The sequence below is a fragment of the Purpureocillium takamizusanense genome, chromosome 12 (genome assembly GCF_022605165.1).
Source record: "Purpureocillium takamizusanense chromosome 12, complete sequence".
Taxonomy (NCBI): Eukaryota; Fungi; Ascomycota; class Sordariomycetes; order Hypocreales; family Ophiocordycipitaceae; genus Purpureocillium; species Purpureocillium takamizusanense.
The window spans coordinates 112,043-131,955 of record NC_063079.1 but is presented as its reverse complement, the minus strand read 5'-3'; the positions used below and the strand labels follow the sequence as shown (position 1 = coordinate 131,955).

The 19,913-nt window shown below is 60.4% G+C and overlaps 7 protein-coding genes across 9 annotated transcripts; 4 read left to right on the top strand and 3 right to left on the bottom strand.

Moving 5' to 3' along the window:
* The first annotated feature begins 3,641 nt into the window (after positions 1–3,641).
* JDV02_010254 (uncharacterized protein) lies at positions 3,642–6,672 on the top strand. Its single transcript, XM_047991984.1, has one exon. The coding sequence runs from the start codon at positions 4,335–4,337 to the stop codon at positions 5,982–5,984; it is 1,650 nt and encodes a 549-aa protein (XP_047847997.1). The 5' UTR covers positions 3,642–4,334; the 3' UTR covers positions 5,985–6,672.
* Positions 6,673–7,157: 485 nt separating this feature from the next.
* On the top strand, positions 7,158–10,513 carry RIM20 (pH-response regulator protein palA/rim20). Of its 2 annotated transcripts, XM_047991982.1 has the most exons (5): positions 7,158–7,383; positions 7,459–7,702; positions 7,784–8,492; positions 8,564–9,812; positions 9,918–10,513. In XM_047991982.1, the coding sequence occupies exons 1-5, from the start codon at positions 7,193–7,195 to the stop codon at positions 10,390–10,392; spliced, it is 2,868 nt and encodes a 955-aa protein (XP_047847995.1). In that variant the 5' UTR covers positions 7,158–7,192; the 3' UTR covers positions 10,393–10,513. The 2 variants fall into 2 exon arrangements, with proteins under 2 accessions (XP_047847995.1, XP_047847996.1); XM_047991983.1 differs by having other exon boundaries at positions 7,459–8,492.
* A 539-nt stretch (positions 10,514–11,052) lies between these two features.
* JDV02_010252 (uncharacterized protein) lies at positions 11,053–12,869 on the top strand. The gene is made up of 2 exons (XM_047991981.1): positions 11,053–12,221; positions 12,336–12,869. Exons 1-2 carry the CDS (start codon positions 11,364–11,366, stop codon positions 12,495–12,497), a joined length of 1,020 nt encoding a protein of 339 aa, XP_047847994.1. The 5' UTR covers positions 11,053–11,363; the 3' UTR covers positions 12,498–12,869.
* Positions 12,870–13,379: 510 nt separating this feature from the next.
* On the top strand, positions 13,380–14,279 carry JDV02_010251 (uncharacterized protein; the record flags this gene model as incomplete). Its single annotated transcript, XM_047991980.1, has 1 exon — positions 13,380–14,279. One exon carries the CDS (start codon positions 13,380–13,382, stop codon positions 14,277–14,279), a length of 900 nt encoding a protein of 299 aa, XP_047847993.1.
* Positions 14,280–14,494: 215 nt separating this feature from the next.
* Positions 14,495–14,900, bottom strand: JDV02_010250 (uncharacterized protein; the record flags this gene model as incomplete). The annotated part of the gene is made up of 1 exon (XM_047991979.1): positions 14,495–14,900. The coding sequence occupies exon 1, from the start codon at positions 14,897–14,899 to the stop codon at positions 14,495–14,497; it is 405 nt and encodes a 134-aa protein (XP_047847992.1). The 5' UTR covers position 14,900.
* Positions 14,901–16,082: 1,182 nt separating this feature from the next.
* JDV02_010249 (uncharacterized protein) lies at positions 16,083–18,014 on the bottom strand. Its single transcript, XM_047991978.1, has one exon. The coding sequence runs from the start codon at positions 17,481–17,483 to the stop codon at positions 16,137–16,139; it is 1,347 nt and encodes a 448-aa protein (XP_047847991.1). The 5' UTR covers positions 17,484–18,014; the 3' UTR covers positions 16,083–16,136.
* Positions 18,015–18,067: 53 nt separating this feature from the next.
* JDV02_010248 (uncharacterized protein) lies at positions 18,068–19,623 on the bottom strand. 2 transcript variants are annotated; one of them, XM_047991977.1, is made up of 3 exons: positions 18,873–19,623; positions 18,457–18,806; positions 18,068–18,394 (listed from the first exon to the last, which is right to left on the bottom strand). In XM_047991977.1, exons 1-3 carry the CDS (start codon positions 19,134–19,136, stop codon positions 18,385–18,387), a joined length of 624 nt encoding a protein of 207 aa, XP_047847990.1. In that variant the 5' UTR covers positions 19,137–19,623; the 3' UTR covers positions 18,068–18,384. The 2 variants fall into 2 exon arrangements, with proteins under 2 accessions (XP_047847990.1, XP_047847989.1); XM_047991976.1 differs by having other exon boundaries at positions 18,068–18,806.
* Positions 19,624–19,913: the final 290 nt, after the last annotated feature.

The following is a 19,913-nucleotide window of genomic DNA, read 5'->3' as shown; positions in this document are numbered from 1 at the left end:
CCATCCACCCAATATGGAAGGAACGGCAGAGACGCACAGTGCGGGTTTTGTTCAGTACCGTACTTTGTCACGGTATTACTACCACAAACAAACCTCCCAAGTTGGCGGGTCGCAGTTGCCGGACTCGAAACATCTGTGACGTCGAGGCTGTCAAGGCACCGCAAACTCAAGGCAGGAACAATCCGCGCTGGACGGCGATTCGGTGGAGTGGCCAGCGCCACCCTGCCCACTTTCCTGCTCGAGCACCACAACATGGGCAGGACAGCACAGACTGGCAGTGGAAGAATAGAAGGGCGGAAGGAACCACCTGCTGCCCAGGTGCTACGTACCCAGAAAGAAACAACATCCACTGCCCCCTCACCAGTGGGAAGCGCCGCTAAATAACAAGAAGCACCCCTGCCCAGTGCAAGGCAAGTGAATGGCACCCCTGTCGTACGGCAGCCCCTTGGCCGTCCCTTGGCGCGTGCGCCAAAAAGCTTAGGTGGCCCATGCCGCGCACCAGCAAAACTTGGCTTCGTCCAGGGTGACTTGGGTGGTGAGACGGCTTCTTTTGGTGCCGCCGTGTCCTACAACTCTCAGGGGTCCGTCCGCCTTCGCCCTTGGGGTCCATCATGGGGGCTACCACGCCACCAATCACGTCAGCAGACAATCAGCGTGGCGGTGGAGGCGGCAACGCGCGTCGGGGTGTTGTGTGGTGTGCTGGGAGGTAAAGGGGGGGGGGGGTAATATGGCGAGGCTACGTGCGGGCGGTGGTGCAATGGCGGTAGCGGTAGCGGCAGCGGCAGCTGTTAGCGGTAGCGGAAGCGGCAGCACCTCCCTCACCGCACGGGCAAAACGGTCGTCGGGTCGGGTCACTCGACGTCGCCCATTGTCTTGTCTCGGGAACGGGGCGCGGCGTTGCGATCGGGGGCTTGGAGGAATGGATCGTCGTTCAAGCATCGTGGAGAGCGCAGTGCGTGCCATCAATGGCCCCGTGCATCCGTCCCCGCACATCGAGGTCGCGTCGCTACGTTCCGGGTGCGGTCATGGACCGTCCTCGCCGGCGCGGAAACATGCAAACCAATAGCGGTGGTCAACACGGCCGCCGCCTGTTGCGGACCCCGGATGCTCAGAACGCAGGTTGGCCCGCCCGCGGTCGGCCGATGATGAAGAGGAGGAAATGAACGCATGCCCACGACGATCGCAGAGGAGGGGCTCCAATGCGAGTGAATTTCTCAACTCGCACAAACGAGCGGCGCCCCCGCAACAAGCCTGCGCCCCCATATCGACCCCCTGACGGCGAGTCGACTCAAAAAGGGGGGTTGCGAGAGCGTCAATCTTTTGCCAATCTGCCTGAGCTGAGCTGACGCAAAGGGCAGGACGGCACGAAGGGGGCTGTCGATCAACAACCAGGGACAAGGCGGAGCCTGCAGCCGAGAGAGACGACGGCTGTCATGTGTCTGTCTGTCACTGCGTCGGACAGACTGCCTGGCCCTCCCGTCGCGGACGCTGATGCAAAAGAAATGCTGTCCAAACATTCTTCCTGGTGGAACCCGCGCGTTGGCACTCGGAGTGTAACAGCAGGCCACGAGCGAGTCTGGTGTCAAGGTGGCTTGTTCTATTTTTGCGTCGTCTTTCCGCCCGTCGCCACCGTCGCCGCGCCGCTGACGCTGTCGTGTCGGACGGTTGGCACCACAAGCGACAGAAAAAAGACCGGGGACGCTCCCAAGGCCCATGAGTCGTGAGGGCCGTCCGAGAGCGACAGACAGAGATGGTGATATGAGGTGCGAAAAATAGGTCAAAAGATCGAGACTGTGTCGATGAATGAATGACCTGCCGTTGTCGGCGACCGGACCACCAGTTGGTCGCATGCGGCGGCGGCGGCGGCGGGTGGTGGCACGAAAACGTGGGCGGGCGCCTCGACCGACGTCCTGGAATGGGACCCGGATCAATGATAGCTGGTGAGTGCCGTGCGCAAGGTAGGGACGACCCCCTTGGCACGCCGCAGACGCCCCTGGCAGGGGGGGCCCCCTGTCTGCATCCGCTGTCGAGCGCCTCTGCGGCCACCTGGACCTCACCTACCTACAACCTCACCCTCCAGCGCACGACGAGCCTGGTGAAGTGCGTCGGGGCTCACCTGCCCTTTCCTTTCAACCCCCGGCCGTCGCCGGGCTGCCCTGCCCGGGTGGCAGTGACGGCTGCTGGATGGAGCCTTCAATTCCTTCAAAACCTCATTCAACCATCCATCCATTGCCGAAACGTTGGGTGTTTCCCCGTCTTTGTCAGTTCATGCATCCTCCCGTGGCGGTGCGCCTGGCAATTCAACCCCAGAGTCAATCAACTCAATCTGACGAACGCAGGTATTGGCATCGGAATGCGTCGCCCGCGCGGCCCCGCATTCGCTGTTCGCCGTGCCTCACCTCCCACAACTACTGAGCGCGCGTGCCCGGTCGTCGCCGTTTGTCGCAGGTGCTTGCGGTCTTGTTTCGTCTGCGAGCTGGCGCACGTATGTACTCGGGTACCCCTCCTTTGCTTCCTCCTTGATGAGATACGGTGCTCGAGCGCGCACGCGCGTGCGCTGCAGATCTGCAGAGCCGTTGTCGGGATGCCGCTCAGGGGGGTCGTAGCCCGTGTTGCCAGTGGTCGGCTTCCAGGGGGCAGACGATCGGCCGGACGGGTGGTGCGTTCCGCGCCAGGCCTGCTGCCCAGGCGAGCTCTGGCTGGCTGCGGGCGCACAGCAGGCAGCGCGGGCGTCACAGGAAGCTCTTCAATGGTTGTCGCCCAGGTCCAGCACTGTGTGCGGTTGTCCTGTAGCAGGTACGTACCTAGGTACTGTACTGGGTCCTTGCCGTCCTCTACGCATCCAGTGGCTGTCCTGCCCTGGCAACCTGGAACTTGGGAAGCACTCCAGGTGGAGCCGCGGCGGTGGGGCTCAATGAATGACGGCCCTCCCTGGTGATGAGCACAGAGCGGCCCCTGGACCGCAGGGGCCAATGGTGCCGCGATTGCTGGATGGATGGATGGGGTCCATTGCTGATGCTGCAATGGACCCCAGCACAAAAGCCGTCTCCAGTGGGCCCCCAGCGGGCTTGGTTCAGTGGCGCACATGGAAGCATGTCATCTCGCCTTTTCGCGCGGCTCCACCCGTGGAGACTGAGGTGGCTCGTCAAAACCGCCGCCCCTCGATTCGAGACGCAGCCAGGTTCGTACTGTGCTTGATGTGGTGTCTCGCTGCGCACCGCACCGTGCGCAGCCTGCCTCTCTTGACGAGGGAGACGGCACGCCCGCTGCTGCATATTCACTCTGGAGCTGAATGGGGGATGAATGGATGGACAGACGGCATGGTTTCCAGCCATGGACTAATGCCGTCCTGAATGGCACTGCCCGTTCATTGCCTGTAGTAGTACAGTATACCTTTAGTACCCATCTGTCTGCTGGTCTGTCTGGTGTGGTCCCCTCCGTCCCTGTCGACCGCTGCTGCTCCCCATCTCCCACGTATACGTACTCGGTACCTACAGCAAGGAGTGTAGCCAGCCTTTGTCTCGTGCTGGGAGATGGCCTTGACTTGCATGCGAGGTTGACAGACAGACAGACCTCCTGGGCCAGGTCTCCTCCTCCTCCCTCCTCCTCCAGTCACTCCATTTCCTCCTCCTCCTCCTCCTCCTCCTCCTCCTCCTCCTTCCCGTCCCTTCTACATTGGCTCCCGCAGTCCTCTCCTCCCCCGTTCTCATCTCTATTCCATCCGTTGGGGAACTCGCCGGTCGGTTCCAAGACACGCTGCTGCCGTAGTCGTGGTCGAGTCGAGTCTCATACGCCCCCCCCTTGGCCGCGGCCGCAAACGGTCACCAACCTCCATCCACCAAACCACGGCGGCCTCACTGCCATCGTGACTGCCTCAGTCGTTACCTATCTCCTTCGCAGCACCTTCTTCGCGCTCCGTTTGGATCTCCATCATTTTGCCAACCCGTCTAGCCCCAATCAATCAGCCGAGGCCGCGGTGTCACTCGCTTATCGCCCGAGCCTTTTTCTTTGCCCAGCAGGATTCCTCAAGGTATTCCTCCATTGCGTCTCTCGTTGCACGGCAGCGGAATCTCAGAGCCAAGCAAGGCCCACGCGAATCGTTTCGTCCCGAGCACTCCGTTACCTGGTGCTGCGGCCGCCCGCAAGCAATCCAGGGCTCGCGCCTTGCAGCTCGCTTCCCTCCTGGACTCTACTACTCACCTAGCCGCCTGGTCGCGTTGTCGTGGCCACCACGCCGACGGACGGAGCGTCACCCGTGAGCGAGCGGTGGCGTCCGTTTCCTCTCGGCGCAGGTGCTGCAGGGCCTGGTATCCCGCATTTCATTTCTACATAACATGAGCGTCAACCTGTTTGGGCCAAAACGAGCCTTCACCATGCGGAGTCCCTTCGTCAGGGCCCTCGTGGCTGCCCTGTCCGTGCTCCTCGTCGTCGTCTTCCTCTTGCGCTCCGAGACGGTGCCCGTCAACACCCAGTTGTTCGGCAAGAATAGCTTCAAGTCGTCGGTCCACGACCAGCGACCGCTGGACCCAGACTCCAAGATGCGCACCCCCGTGGTCGGCGGCGACCACACGTCCACGGGCGAGTTCGAGCTGAACTGCAGCGTCGACATGCCCCATCTGGCCGGACTAAAGGACCGCTACAACCTCGAGGACAAGTTTCAGTACATGCGGAGGTATGTGCGCTTCACGCGCAGGGAGGGACTCACTCGAAAGAGCATGACCAAGCTGGATCAGAAGCTGCTCAACGGCGCCTTCAAGACTGTCGACATCTCCAAGTCGTACGGCCAAGATGTGTGCGACAAGCCCCTCGAAGTCGACGTGCCCGCATCGGGCCTCCCCTCGACTGTCGACGCCTCCGACTTCATGTTTGGCGTTTCCACCACCTACCAGCGCTTCATGGATGGTGCCACGACGCCCATTAACGAGTGGATCTTTTGGCTGACCGACAGCCGCGGCAACTCGAATGGTGGTAAGCTGCTGCTCATGCTCCTCGATGCCAGCGACGGCGAGCTGCAAGAGGTGGCCAACCTTCTCGGTGACGTGGGTATCGACGTCGACGTTTACCACTCGGACTCGTCCGTCGAGATGGCTGTCCGCTACTTCACGCTCGTCCCGACGTTATACACACACGAGGACGCCAAGAAGAAGAAGTGGCTCGTGACATGCGACGACGACACCTTCTTCCCCAGTATGCATGGTCTCATCGACAAGATGAGCACCTTTGATCACACGCAGGAGATGTACGTCGGCACCTTGTCAGAGGACGTGGGCGCCATTGAGCGCCACGGCTCGCAGGCCTTTGGCGGCGCCGGCGTCTTCTTGTCTCTGCCTCTGGCCGAGAAGATTACGGAGCTCTTCAGCAGCTGCACTTCGGAGCAAAAGGTGCTCGAGTCCAATTCGGGCTGGGGCCCGCAGGGAGATATTCTACTGCGCAAGTGCATCTACGAGAACACAGACACGCGGCTCACGACGCTGTGGGACCTGTGGCAACTCGACTTCTTTGGGCACCCGGCCGGCTTCTACGAATGGGGCATCAAGCCGCTGTCATTGCATCACTACCGTGGTGGCGGCTGGCACTCAGCCAAGCCAGGGCATTACACCAAGATTGCGCACACGTGCGGCGAAGACTGCACGTTGCAGCGTTTCCAGACGGCCGACGACTTCGTCCTCTCGGGCTACTCGATTGCTCACTACCCCGAAGGCACCAAGATCAACTTTAACCAACTTGAGGGGACGCTACACGCGGCACCCGAGGACAAGGGCTGGAACCTCGACTTCATGTTTGGTCCCCAGCGGAAGTCGCTCGAGAAAACAGGCCGCAAAATTACATGGGACATGCAGGAATCAGAGATACAGTCGGACGGCTCGGTGCTGCAGACGTTTACTCGCAAAAAGGATGACTCGCGCTGGGTGCACGAGGACGGCTCGCCAATGAGCAACATTGACGGAATCATCGAGCTGGTCTGGATCCCGTCGCACCGATGATGCGTACGTGCTAGTGCCGCACATGACAGACCGCTGCCGCCGTCTCCATGACGCTGCACATGGTCGACTGGCAGGACGGCCGGGCGATTGCGACGCATGACATCGGTCATTTTGCTGTCGCGCGCGCTTAGTCGCCTCTCGAATATTCCGCCCTCGCTACTACGAGCGGCGAAGCGTTCTGTTCACGGAGGAACGACGACCTGAAATTGGTGTTCGGTCGTGAACGAGACCCCATGTGTCCGAACAGTGTGTATACGCCAACAGGTTCACGAGCAGCCGGCGTGGATGTATCAAACCTCATGGGATATGGGCGTTCAGGTGTCGCGGCTCCTCGCTTCGAGCATCACTACATTTAACACAATCACGGGGGAAGGGATTGGGGCGGAGTTTTCATTCATGGTGACCACCGCTTTTGCATTTCCGCGGCTTTGGGGTATAGGTGTTACGACAACCACCGTCATTTTGTCCTGCCTCGGACGTCACTCATTTTCCCCCTTTCCTCTGGGGACTCTGACCCCGCGTGCCTCGGATAGGCACTGGTATATGAAATGGAACCATGCAGTATACTGTACATACATGAGCTGGGGATGGACTCGATGACCTCGAGATAAATAGAGGGATTGATCGCTCGAGGACCTGCTGGCTCGTCTTGATGGGTCTTTTTTTTTTTTTTTTTTTTTTTTTTTTTTTTTGGAAGCGATGGATGGATGGATTATTTGCAAGCCTGGGGCTTGAACTTTTTTTTTGACCATGGAGGATCGACGAGCGAGGATATACCAGCTACACGTATAGAAACATAGAGCACACGGAGGATTGTGCCGTTGTTGCGTTGAAGCAAGCTTAATTGCATGGAATGGCGTCCGAGTTTAATCGGTGGCGTCTAGTGTTGTGGGATTGCGCTGCCCCGGTGACGCTCTAATAACCGATGCTCTTGTTACCTACGGGATGTTCATGGAAGATGGACGGGATGGAAGGTGCGCCACTGGGCAGAAAAATCTTGATCTCAAGGTTGTAGCAGCTGGAGCTCACAGTGCCCTGAACGGCCCGCCGCCCGTGGTGCGCAGGCGGAAGGGCCACAGTGGTTCGCCAGCCGCCCATCTGTCTGGTGTCGAGCGGGAGGCGCCGCGATTCTTAGTCATTGTCTGCCCCTCCATGGTGGCTGCCTGCCTGCCTCCACTGTCGACAGCTGTACGTAGTACTAACGTTACATGACTTATGACATCGTGGTGTCAAGCTCCAACGCCAACTCTTCCCAAGCTTCCCTCGCACTGCTCGTGGTCCCAACACCGCGTCGAGTGTCGCGCCGCCGCCCACGAACGTGCTGCGTGCGTGTCTCACCCCGACGCCGACGACGACGACGCATCGCGTGCACGCTGACAGCAAGCATCATGTCGTCCACGTGAGTACCGCGCCTCCCCCTCCCCGACACGTCTCGCCCCCGAAAGCTGACGAGATCCTGGCCGTCTTCCAACAGAACGGGAAGCATCCTCTCGCTGCCCTTCAGGCGGTCGGCGCAGATGTCGCTCGCCGACACGGTCCGCGGGTACATCAACGACAAGTACGACCAGCATCCGGACATGTTCCGTGCCGACCTCGAGACGGTGGACGCGCTGCGCCGCGATGCCGTCAACGTGCGCGAGGCTCATCCGAGCGGCGTGCGGAAGCTGCAGGCGTGGGCAGGCCAGCTGGCTTGGATGGGGGGCAAGTTTCCCATTGACGTGAGTGCCCGCTCCCCGACGCGGCTGGAGCCCAGCTCGCCCCCATCCGGCCATGCGCGATGCTGACCGCCCACTCGACAGATAGGCGCCGAGTTCACCTGGTATCCCGCGCTGGGCTACAACACTGAACGCCCGATGGTGCGCAACAACCTCAAGTACGAGCTAATCAACATTCTCTACAACCTCGCTGCCCTCTACTCCCAGCTGGCCGTCAACACCCCGCGGTCCACGCCCGAGAACCTCAAGGTCGCTGCGCACAACTTCAACCTGGCCGCCGGCGTCTTGTCGCACATACAAAAGAGCATCCTCCCCGAGCTGCGCATGCCCGACCCGCCCGACGACATGGATGACAGCACGCTCGAGGCCCTCGTGCAGCTATTCCTCGCGCAGAGCCAAGAGTGCATGTGGCAGAGCAGCGTGCTGCGCGACCTCAAGGACCTGAGCATCGCCAAGTTGGCCGCGCGCGTCTCCGATCTCTACAACTCGGCGGCCGAGGCCGCTATGCGCAGCGAGGCCATCAGCAGCGCCTGGATACACCACATGACGGCAAAGCACCACCATTTTGCCGCCGCCGCCCAGTACCGCGCCGCAAGGGACTGCCTGGAGAAGCGCAAATACGGCGAGGAGGTGGCGCGGCTTCAAGACTCTGTCGCTTGCCTCGCCGAGGGGCTCAAGGAAACGAGGGGCGGGTACATCAACAAGATGATTGTGGATGACCTGAATGCGCTTAAGAGGAAAGCCGAGGATGATCTGAAGCGCGCCGAAAAGGACAATGACATGATCTTTCTGAGTATGTTGCCACCCTCTGCACCACTTTCCGCGGAGCGCGCCTCGACACTCGTGCGCTGACGACCGAGACAGATCCCGTGCCGCCCAAGTCGGACCTCAAGATCCTCGACCGCTTCAACATGGCTGAGGTCAAGGTACCACCGCAGGTCGCAAACCCGTTCGACTTTCTCGGCGAACATGCCGAGTTTGGGCCGGCTCTGTTTTCGCGCCTCGTACCGTTCTCGGTGCACGTTGCCACCTCTATATACGAGGAACGCAGAGATCGCATGGTCAACCAAAACATCATACAGCAGCTGGAGTCGCTCACTGAGAAGATGCACATGACCGTCTCCTCGTTCGGCTTGCCGGGGTCGTTGCAGGCCTTGGAGAAGCCGCTCGGCCTGCCGCCCAGCTTGGTGCAGCACGCAGAGGAGCTGCGGCAGGGCGACGCCATTGGAAGAGTGCATAGGAGTCTAGCGGATATTGACAAGTTGCGCGCGGCCGATCTTGCCATCTTCGAAGAGGGCAAGTCGGCGCTGAGCACTGAGCAGGAAGAGGATGAGCGGCTTCGAAGAAAGTACGGGACCGAACGATGGACGCGGCCGGCTGGCCAGAACGACCCCCAGGGAGCGAAGCTCTGGGGCCACGCCAACGAGATTGAGGGCTACTTCCAGAGCAGCTTGAGCAGCGACGGCATCGTCAAGGAGAAGTTTGCGTCCACGGAGGACCTTCTACGCGTGCTCTGCGGGCCGGATCGGGGTCTGATGGAATTCGTGCCGTCGAGCACGCAACGGGAGACGAGCGAGGAACTCAAGGCGTCCGTGAACCGCCTGCGGAGCGCGTACAACGATGTGCAACGCCTAGAGAGCAAGCGGCGTCGAAAGGTGGAGAGCATTCGGGAGAGCGCGCGCCGCGACGACATCAAGCCCGACATTCTCAAGGAGGCGGCACGCCTGGAACGGACGTATCCCAACACCGCCATCGTGCCCGCGCACTTTGAAGACTTTTTCGAGAAGCGGCTCGACAGGCTATACGAGGCAGAGCTGGAAGCGGTGGACACGGAGGCGGCGCAGGAGCAGGACAAGCTGCTGGCGGCCGTGGAGCGGGCGAACCGCGAGTTTGAGGCCCAGCGGCGCAAGGTGGGCGACCGCGGGCTCCGGGAACGGGAGCAAGCGCTGCAGAAGCTGGACAGCGCCTACTTCAAGTACAAGGAGGTGGTCAGCAACCTCGAGGTGGGGAGGAAGTTCTACAACGATCTCAACCGCATCGTGGGCGCCGGCTTCCGAGACGTGGTCAAGGGCTGGGTTGCGCAGCGGCGCATGGAGGCGCGGGCACTTGAAGAGTACGTCGTTGTCGTGCAACCGGGGACTTCGCTCCGCGTGGTCTCCTCACGGTGGCTCACCCAACGTATGCAGATGACGACTGGCTGACTTTGTGATGACACTAGGGAGCTGAGCATGCCGCCGCTATCCAACCTCAACCTGTCGCCGGAGGGGACGGGGACCCCGCCAGCGGCATACGGCGCCAATACGCATTCGTACTTTCAGCCCGAGCCGGTCGCTGCCCAAAGCCCGTTCCAGAGGCAGGCGCAGGCGCAGCAGCAGCAACATAACCACCACCACCATCAGCACCAGCAACCGACGCCTCTCGCCGGGGCGGTGAACCCGGCGGCGTCGATCCAGTCGTGGGCTGCAGCCGCGGGGGCAGGAGACACGGTGCAACAGCCCCAACCGATGAACCCGGCGGTGGTGGGAGCGGCAACAGGGGGCGGCACGGTATGGAGCCCGGCCATGGGCATCAGGTTTGGGAGCGGCGGAGGCAGCGGCGGTGACGGGCATGGCCAGACACAGCACGGACGGGGACAGCCGCCGACGAGGGGACAAGGGACCTGGAATCCCAACGGCGGCATCAAGTTTGGGTGAAGACCGTGCGTGACGCACGCGAGTTGAGACGGCCATGGCGTTGAGTTGAGCTGATGCCGGTAGCACAGAGGGAACTAACGACGCATCTTGGCTAACCCAGCCAGGCACAGAGAGGTGTCTTGTCGTCGCCGCATCCCGCCGGAAAATACCCGGTCTGCATGCATCGCCGTCTTAGACCTAGACCGATGCCCATGCGCGTCACTATCGTCCGTCTGCTCTGTGTCTGTTCCTGTCGCCTTTTCTTTCGTTTCCTCTCTGATGTGCGGTTGATACAGTCTGCATCCGAGTGCGTGATGAACGGCAATTTGGCCGAGACACGACCAGGTGCCACAACTAGGACGTCGGCCGGGCCGGGCCGGGGCGTCACCGGGCGGCGCAGGGCACGGCCAACTACCCGGCGGGTGTATGGAAGGCCGGTGTATGGACGCCACTTGGACAGCCTTGTTGGCGTCATTCGTCAGGCGCACCGCTGGCACCCATCCGCTCGTGGATGGACTGGCTGTAGAACGCCACAGCGATGCCAAAGATGCACCGTCGTCGTCGCCGGCCGGGCGCCGCGACTCATGGCCATTTTCGCCATCGATTGCGCGCGAATCCTACAAAAGAAAGGCCATGGTTGAGTCGAGAGGGAGGGCCTTGTTGGGACGACGTCCGGCTTCCCCGACCCGGCGACGGCGATGCAGGTTTCTGATCAGCTGCCCAGAGACGCGCCACTGATGGCTCGGAGGGCGCCGGTACCCAGCCGTGCCTCCAATTCAACAATAGACAAGACAAGACAAGGCCAGGCTGGCGAAGAGGTATAAATGGAGAGTTGTTTTTGTTGTCAGGACTTTAGGCATCCATGGGAGGTTGCGAGTGTCTCTATTGCGCACGTTTATATCTACCTCGAAAGACCCTGCCGAGACACAGCGAGACACAGCGAGAGCCGAGACAAGGAGAAACTAAAAGAGACAGAGTAAAAGACCAACAACATGGGCCTGGCACATCACGTCTTCAACGAGGTCGAGTTGTTTTCCCTCTTTTCTCGGCGCGACTGGACCGGCGTCATCGTGCCCTCGTGTCTATTCGCGGCGGGCCCAGCCTTGACACTCCCTCTCAACGTGGCACTCCCCCGATGCCTATTCGTGGTAGCGTGGACATGCCTCTACCTGTACGCCTTCAACCTAGCGAACCAGTCGCTCGGCGACATCGTCGAAGACCGCATCAACAAGCCCCACCGGCCCATTCCGTCGGGCAGGGTGTCGCTGCGCGGCGCCCGGGCCCGCTGCGCTGTTGTTTGGGCGCTCTTCCTGTCGACGGCGCTCTTCTACAGGACGATATGGCGCGAGAACCTTACACACTTGGTCATCAGCCTCTTTCTGGTGCGTACGCGGGCGGGCGGTCATTGGATCGGCAAGAACGTGGTTGGAATATCGCTGTTGGGGGCCGTGATGCTCTCCGCGCCGCGCAAGATCATGATGGGCACTAGCCTCGTCGGCTCGCAGACGATGACGACAACAACGACAACGACGGCGGCGGGAACGGTACTGATGGGAACAGAGAACGACGTCGTGGCTATCTGCGTATGGCTGGCGCTCTCTTACCACGTCCAGGACTTTCGCGACCAGGCGGGCGACAAGGCGGTCGGCCGATCGACGCTGCCGATTGCGTTTGGCGACGTCCCGGCCCGGCTCGTCTACACCTTTGTCTTCATGCCGGTGGGACTCGCCGTCGTGTGCGCGTGGGGACCGGGCGGGGATGCGCCGTGGCTGGTGGCGGCGATGCATGCGTTTGTCGGGTACCGCCTTTTGGCGTTTCACGACAAGGACGCGGACGACTGGACATACAAGGTAGGTACTCACTCACTCACTCACCAAGTCACTTGCTCCTGCGCGTATGCGATGAACGGAGTGTGCTGTTTGTTTGTTGTCGTCGGGGAAGATCGACTGACTGGCTTGTGACAGATCTTGCTCTACATCTTTTGCGTGCTTGCGGCTCTGGGCTCGGTTCGCTACCTCAGATCGGCGGCGCTGTCGTCCTCTGTCGAGGCGACGATGCGCGGCTGGGGCAGGGGCGAGGAGCTTCGCAACTGGCTGGCGCTGGGAGTGGCGTCGCCTGGCTTCTGATCCGGAGGGGAAGGCTGCCGCGCGCGGTTGGCGATGGCGATGGCGATGGCGGCCGTGTTCGACACACGTGGGTGGTAGAGTAGGGGCTATGCGTGCCGTTGTGGTTGTGCATACAATGGCAGGAAGGGGTTAGACGTTAAAGCGAATCCGGGGATGCCCCGCCGGCAGTTGGTTACCAACACGTCAAGCAAGGATGGATGGATGGATGGATGGGGTCGTGTGACGGGAGCATTTTCACATGCTCCCCGTTGTGAAGTTAGTTTGTTAGTTGCGGGGACCAATGACGGTGGCAACAATGGCATTGTCGTGTGTCACTCACTGATGGCGCCGGTAGACAACTTGTAAAGAAGGCCATGAATGGGTGACGACTGGAGTCTCATCGACGACGAACCGGCATCCCCATCTTTTCTGCTCCAATCGACCGGCGCTCGGGACACCGGGGTCTGCGAGGATCCGGGAGCGCGGGACGGAGGTTGGTTCCACAAGTCGCCCCGCCGCGCCGTTCCGTTTCCTTTGTGTTAGTCGTTGGCAACGTTGGTAGTTGCATAATTGCAGACAGACAGCACGTGAAGAGCGAGCGGCCAGGCGTCGTGGCTAGTAGTTAGTTGCTCTAGAAGTTAGTATTTGATCCCATACAAGGTCCCTGACGAGTCGATTTTGCGTCTGGGGTAAACGTGGAAGTGGCTTATGGAGTGGCAACCTCGCGATTCACAAGTTCACAACCGTCTGTTATTACGTAGATGCCGTTCATCAGTCACTGCTCTCTATCTCTTGGTTGGACATACATGGACATCGACGTCGTCGCCGTCCCTGGAGCTATATGACAACTATACTCCAACGTATTCGTGTAGATCAACGAAGAAGCTGTTGCCAATCATCACCATGGACAACAATCCGACCGAAAACCATGACGCCTCTCACGGCGACATCAAGCCTCCTCGTCCGCCTCCCGTCGTCCACATCTACGACACCATCGAGGAGCCGACCCTCCTGCGCGGCATGATCGTCGAGGACGTCTACCTGCTCGGCGGGCAGTTCGCCATCCTCTGCCAGTTCGCGCACCCGTCGCTCGCGCGCGGCGCCTCGCGGCACAGCACCTTTGCGTCGCGCATCCCCACGCGGCTGCGCAACACGGCGCGCTTCCTCAACGCCGCCGTCTTCGGCACCCCGCGCGACAAGGCGGCCATCTTCTCCGTCATACACCGCTACCACGCGCGCGTCCGCGGCGACGGCTACGACGCCAACGACCCGGAGCTGCACCGCTGGACCGCCGCCACGCTCTTCGTCTCCCTCGTCGTCGTCCACGAGGCCCTCTTTGGGAAGATCCCCATCCCGCGTCTTGAAGTCATGTACCGCGAGGCCGCCGTGTTTGGCACGAGCTTGCGCATGCCGCCTGACATGTGGCCCGCGACGCTGGATGACTTTTGGGCCTACTGGGACGAGCAGGTCGCCACGCTCGAGGTCACGGACGAGGCGCGCGAGCTGGCCCGCTCCCTGCTCTGGCCCGCTGGCCTGCCCTGGAACCTGCGCGCTGTGACGCCGTTGGCGCGCCTCATGACGGTGCATCTGCTGCCGCCGCGGCTGGCGCGCGAGTATGGCCTCGAACCCTCGGCGCTGAGCTGGGCACAGTACCGCGCCACCGTGGCCGCCATGGCTGCCGTGTACCCGCGTCTGCCGGACGGCGTGCGGCGCCGCATGCACAACGAGTACATGGCGGACCTGGAGCGTGCGGTGGCGCGGATCGAGAAGACGGGTCACTGGGGGCGGGACGAGAATCTATAGGTACGGAACACTTTACGCCAAAAGCCTCAGCCACGACCTTGGGGCTTCATGTTGCCCATTCAACTATCCGGGACGTGAACGGATCTTCCAATAATACCCGCTCGTTTCAAGCAGATTCACGCAATACACTACCAGTCCTGTGGTCCTCTCTTCATGTCCTGTCCTGTTACCAAGCCCGTATCTCCCACTCGGCGTTTCCGCATAGTCATAGTCACTTATTTCCTGCTCCATATACCATTCGCCATCTCAATAGCAATGTCGTAGAACTCTTCGTGTGTGAACTCGTGCGCAAGGGTGACCCGAATCGCATACGGCGCCGCAAAGAGCGAGTCGAGCTCTATATTCTTCTCTTCGAGAAGGCGCGCCATGTGGCACAGAAGCGCGCGCAGAGGAAATGGCCGAGCAGCGCGGAAGACGCACTCAACCGAGCTCTCGTGAACGTTCCGGATGATGATGTCCACTGCCGGTGGGCCATCGTACTCTACGTGATCTGCTGCTGTGCGAACTTGGCCCGTCGCCCGGTCCAGGTACTTGCCGTCGACGACGGGCGTGTTGGCGGCCGCGTGCCACCCGGGGGTATGGAATTCCAACGGGTGCGTGAGTCCACAGGCTTCTTCCATTGGTGGTGAGATGATTTCACAGACAAATGGATTGCGAGATGGAGAAGAATGCTTTTTGACTCAAGATGATGAAGCGTGAAAGTTTGGTCAACGGAGACGGAGTGAGGTTGGGGGGATGTTTACGCACGACAGCTCGCTCACCCATCCGACTTGACGCAACCTGGTCGGTACGTCTACGATCCTCCAAGGACACATGGCTCCAGACGACAGGCTACCAACATGTGATGCGGGGTCGGCGCGAGCCTCTTGTAGGTTTCCCCGAGTAGTTGTTTCGAGACCTACAACATACATAAATTGCGATTGGTGCCCTGTATCATACACATCCAACGGAGGAGGAGAGTGTTGTTAGTCCCCAACGTCCCCAAAGTTATTGGATCGAAGCAGGATGGCCTTGCCAACTTTCAAAGGATTAAGAGTTGCCGCGTCAGCTGTCTGCTGTCGCTTTCTCATTTGTCTCAAGAAATGTGCATATTGTGTCCTCCGGCATGCTGTTGACACCTTTTCAGTCTACAGACCCTGCTTGGATGAGCTGCCATGCCATGTCTTTTGGCTACGTATATGCGTGCTGCGACGTTGGCAGCATCTTGGAAGGTTCATGTATGGCCCTACCTACGGCTGGTGTAAGTCTCGGACTCGTCGCTTAACCCCATGTTCTCCATTTATTTTGCTTCTGAAGAGTAGTCACAGAAAGTCTGCCATCCTCAAGGAGCGCATAGGGGAGGGGGGGAAATTCCCGTATTCGCAATGTTGTGCGTCACGAGCCAAACCCTTTTGTCATGCAATGTTGTGTTGGCAATTGGGATTAAAGAGAATGATGAGGCCAAGCCGGCCGCGTGTATGAGGTTTGTTCCGGATGATTCGTGTATAAAGGGCCGTGCGGCAACCGAAGTCGCAGACGGATTGTCATCTCAGCGCACCTCCGTATAAGCCCAGACGAGTCTAAGCAATAAACAAACAGCAGCATTGGGACAGTCGCTCCACACTACGGTGCTTCAAAGTCAAAGTCCGACTTATTCCCATTGTTCCTCTCATTGCGGCTCTTATGGGACAATACAATGCCGCTAGTTCTGAGGTCTTATGCAATGGTGCCTAAAACCCCCATTCACGATGCACCAATGGGCAACGGAAGATTGGATGGCTGTCGATGCGAGGCCAAGGGAACGCAGCCTTCTGGGGAGCCCATGTCAAGGCTTCGGGCAAATTAGGCTTCTTTGTATTGAGCTACCAAAGTACCGTCTCAGTCAAACACCAACTGACCATCCGGAGCGGCCTCGCCGTAGGAAGGCGGCATCGTGTCAGTCCGGCGCGTCGCATCCTGATACGATGGCAGATCAGTTGACCGTCGCGCAAGCCCCTCTGCGTTGAGCATGTCCTCGGACTCGGCATGGTTACCCCCTTGCTGCTGCTGCGACTGCTGCGGCTGATGTGATATAAAAGGGGGCGGAGGCGAATGCGGCGGAGGCGGTCCTGTCTGTCGCTCCTCGTCATCCTGGAGCGGCACGTACGCCTCTTCGGCAGTCAATGCGCCCTGCTGCTCACCCTTCCAGACCTTGACGAGCTCCGGCCTCCACCGCTCCGCGTCGACAAGCCCCTTGATGGCGAAGCCGAAGAGCAGCGCGCCGCCAAACACGCCCGTCAGCCAGCCGCCGACCTGGGGCGGCACGCGGCAGAACCAGAACTCGTTGGAAAAGGACGAGCTGCTCACTTCGAGCGTCAGCGTCAGGGTGCGCACCGCGACGGCGAAGATCAAGTACACGATGCGCCAGGGCATGCCCCTGGCACCGCTGCCGCAGCAGCTGCACCGGCACGCGACCAGGGGCAGCAGCGACAGGGCCCACTGCATGGCCATGATGCCCGCCGCCGCGGGGACCCTGTCCTTTGGCGGGACGGAAAAGTGCAGGGCGAGGATGAGGGCCAGCCCCGCGGCGACGAGGAGGGTGCCCGCCGTGGCGAGCCGCCAGTTGCGATGGAGGCGACTGGCGCGTCGCGACACGAACAGGAGGAGGTATGCGCCGAGGACGCAGGACGGCGTCGCGGAGAGAATCCACATGCCCGAGGCAAAGATGCGGACGTCGTAATGGCGGGAGGAGGAGGCGCTCGAGGTGTAGTATCCATAGACGACGAGGAGTATCTCCGTCACGAGGGCGACGCCGTCAAGGGCAACGACCTTGATCCATTGTAAGGCGGTCGGGCGGAGCGCCGGGGGGTGGTTCGGCAGGGCATCGCCAAAGTAGTACAGCAGCGGCCAGGCCGAGGTGCTGTTGCGCCCGTCCGAGACGGCGCGGGCGAGGGCGATGAGGCCAATGTACGTCGGCTGGACTGCGCGGATGCCGTTCCACGCCACGGCGCGAAGGAAGAGGCGTACGCGCCCGGGTGACGACGACAACACCGACGACGACGAGGAGGCGTTGTTGTCGATGCTGCTGTTGTTGTCGACTTGCCGTGGCGGCGGTGGCGGCGGGGGCGAGGGCTTGACAAAGAGCAGGGGCACGTCGACGAGCCACCAGGATATGCAGAGGACGTAAAAGGACAGCGTCGTGATGACGGCCTCGAAGCCACGGGGCGCGCACGACGAGTCCTCCATGCGACGATGGGTGGGCGTGGGCGTGAGATGGGGGGGGAGCACGTCAACGTCACGTCAACCGCCCATGATGTTTCCCAACAGGAAAGTGTTTGCGCCCATGGCGACATGCCGCCATGGCTTGGAAGGACGTTGAAACAAAGTGCACACTTTTGTTTATCTGATTGCGGCTGAGGCGGCGCCAGGGCCAAGCCAAGCAAGGCGCGAGCGACAGAGAGGTCCGTGTAAGTAAGAGCGGCGCAACGTCAGCCCGGGCACTCTTGAGCTGCTCTGCGACGTCGGTCTAGAGACTCTAGAGATCAAGAAGTCAACTTTGCGCCGCCAGTTTCATGAATGGGTCTCATCAATATCTTCAAACAAAGAAGGGGATGGGATAGGTGGCAAGTTGGATCTCGTCGATGCGGTTGGCGACTGTTGCTCGCCCTCGCCGACATATTGGCAGGGATGGTTGAGCGGCGGCTTCGAGAACTTGCGCCAACAGGCAGTGCTACTTGTGCCACTGGGGCTGTAGAAAACATGCACGTTCGGTGGCTCCGACGGCATTGCACCCAGCATGCCGAGGAACCGGCGAGGCAAATTATATGTACGTCCACGCGCAACTAGTGGAAGAGCGAAAGCGGCATGCCATGGTCTAATGCGCCCTCTTCTCAGCCAAACAAGCATGTACAGTGTACGTATGGGCGACATATATATACAAGAGCGATACTAGCGACAGAAGCTCCCAGCAATCCCTCCTCTGTCTCGAGGCTACATCCGCCGTCGCCGCCGCCGTCGCCATCGACTGGTAATGCCGCCCCCCCCTGCCAGTATGCATTTTGCCATCGACGCCTGCCCGTTATCGACCCGTCGCCGCCCGCTTATAGTAGCCGTAATAAATCGATCATCATCAGTCGTCAGGCTGGCTTCAACAGGTACTACTCGCATCAGCACACCACTCTTGCGCCACGTACTGCCTTACAAGTGCAACAGTACAAACCTCCTGCGGCGGAAGCGGCTAAAATCGAAGCCACGGAATGAATTGGTACGAGCGCTGGATGGGGAGCTCGGGGCGGGTGGTCGGGGCTGGGTAGCTGAACCGACCCGGTGCTTCGTCGGAGGCCCACCATGAGAAGCAGCGCAGAAGAGATATTTGAGCAGCAGCCAGATGGGCTGGACGAGGTAGTACTCGATGGTCGATCCTACATGCGAGCCCCTCAGGGTCGCAAGTGCCCAAGGGATCTGGGCAAGAAATGCAGAGATGCCGATTGCCAAGCGCTTGATGGCGCCGAACAGAGGATGCTCGGTTGGTCCGGGGGCGTTGTTGACGTGGAAATTGACGGTGTCCACCTGCCAACAAAGTCAGTCTCCCATCTCAAGGACCCCCTCCTCTATTCAATCTCCCTGGCCACCTACGGTGATGAGATTAAAGACCGTGGTGGTGGTGGCCGTCGACTGCGAGAGCGTCTGCGGCCCATAGGTATCGCCATTCTGCTGATGGCCCCCAAGCGTTGCGTTGCTCGCCCCAAGATATGTGCGACCACTACTGGTTATCTCACCGGGCGCGGGTGCGGCAGCACCCGACATGCATTGCATGATGACGGCTGAAACCCCGTCGCCATCTGCCGCGTGTTTCTTCGGAGCACCCTCGCCCGCATCCAGCCCCGTAATTGGCGACATTATCGTAGTACGGCCCGGTGGCGATACCAATCTATGTTCCAGAGTCGTGGCCGGGGACGATGCAGTGTCTCCACGAGACGAGACGAGCGTGCAACCCTTTGTGACGCCAAGAAGCGAGATGGCGGGTGAAGATGAGAGACAGCGTTCGTGGTCGGGTGGTACGTACGAAGTAGTATAGAGTCCCAAAGAGTTCGCTCTGCGTTTGATTTCGCTCTGCAAGTGGAGTTCGCTCTACATTGCAAGCGAGGTCCATCCCTCTCGGCTGGTCCGGCTGCCTCCTTGTGGTCGCACAGGCGGGTTCAGTTATTGCTCTTGCCATGTCGCCCGGCTGATGAGCCCAGTTGATGAGCCTACGACACCGCCCGTGACGCTCCTGGTCGCCTTGAGCCGCAGCAGGTAGGATGACGTTACGAACTAGCGAGGCGAGGCTAGAAGAACGCCGTCCAAGTCGCTTGACCGCACCGCACCGGTGCATCGCCTCTGTCCGCCGCCGCCGTTCGTTGTTTCTGTACCTATCGACGAGTCGCAGAGGCCAATTCCCCAGGCATACTTTGTACTTCATGATTGACTTTCTCGGTGTATCATGCCGCCATCATTGGTCTTACAGATAACGCAACCCCTCGGGCCGCTCCGCCCCCCTCTGTCAGTCCACCAGTTGCGTGGCTGCCATGACACTGTGGTGGCACAACATGCCGACCATCGTTGCCCAGCGCTGACTCTACTATCCCGTAGCGGAACGGCACGTTGCTCGGGCGGTGTGGCTCAGTAAAATGTGGC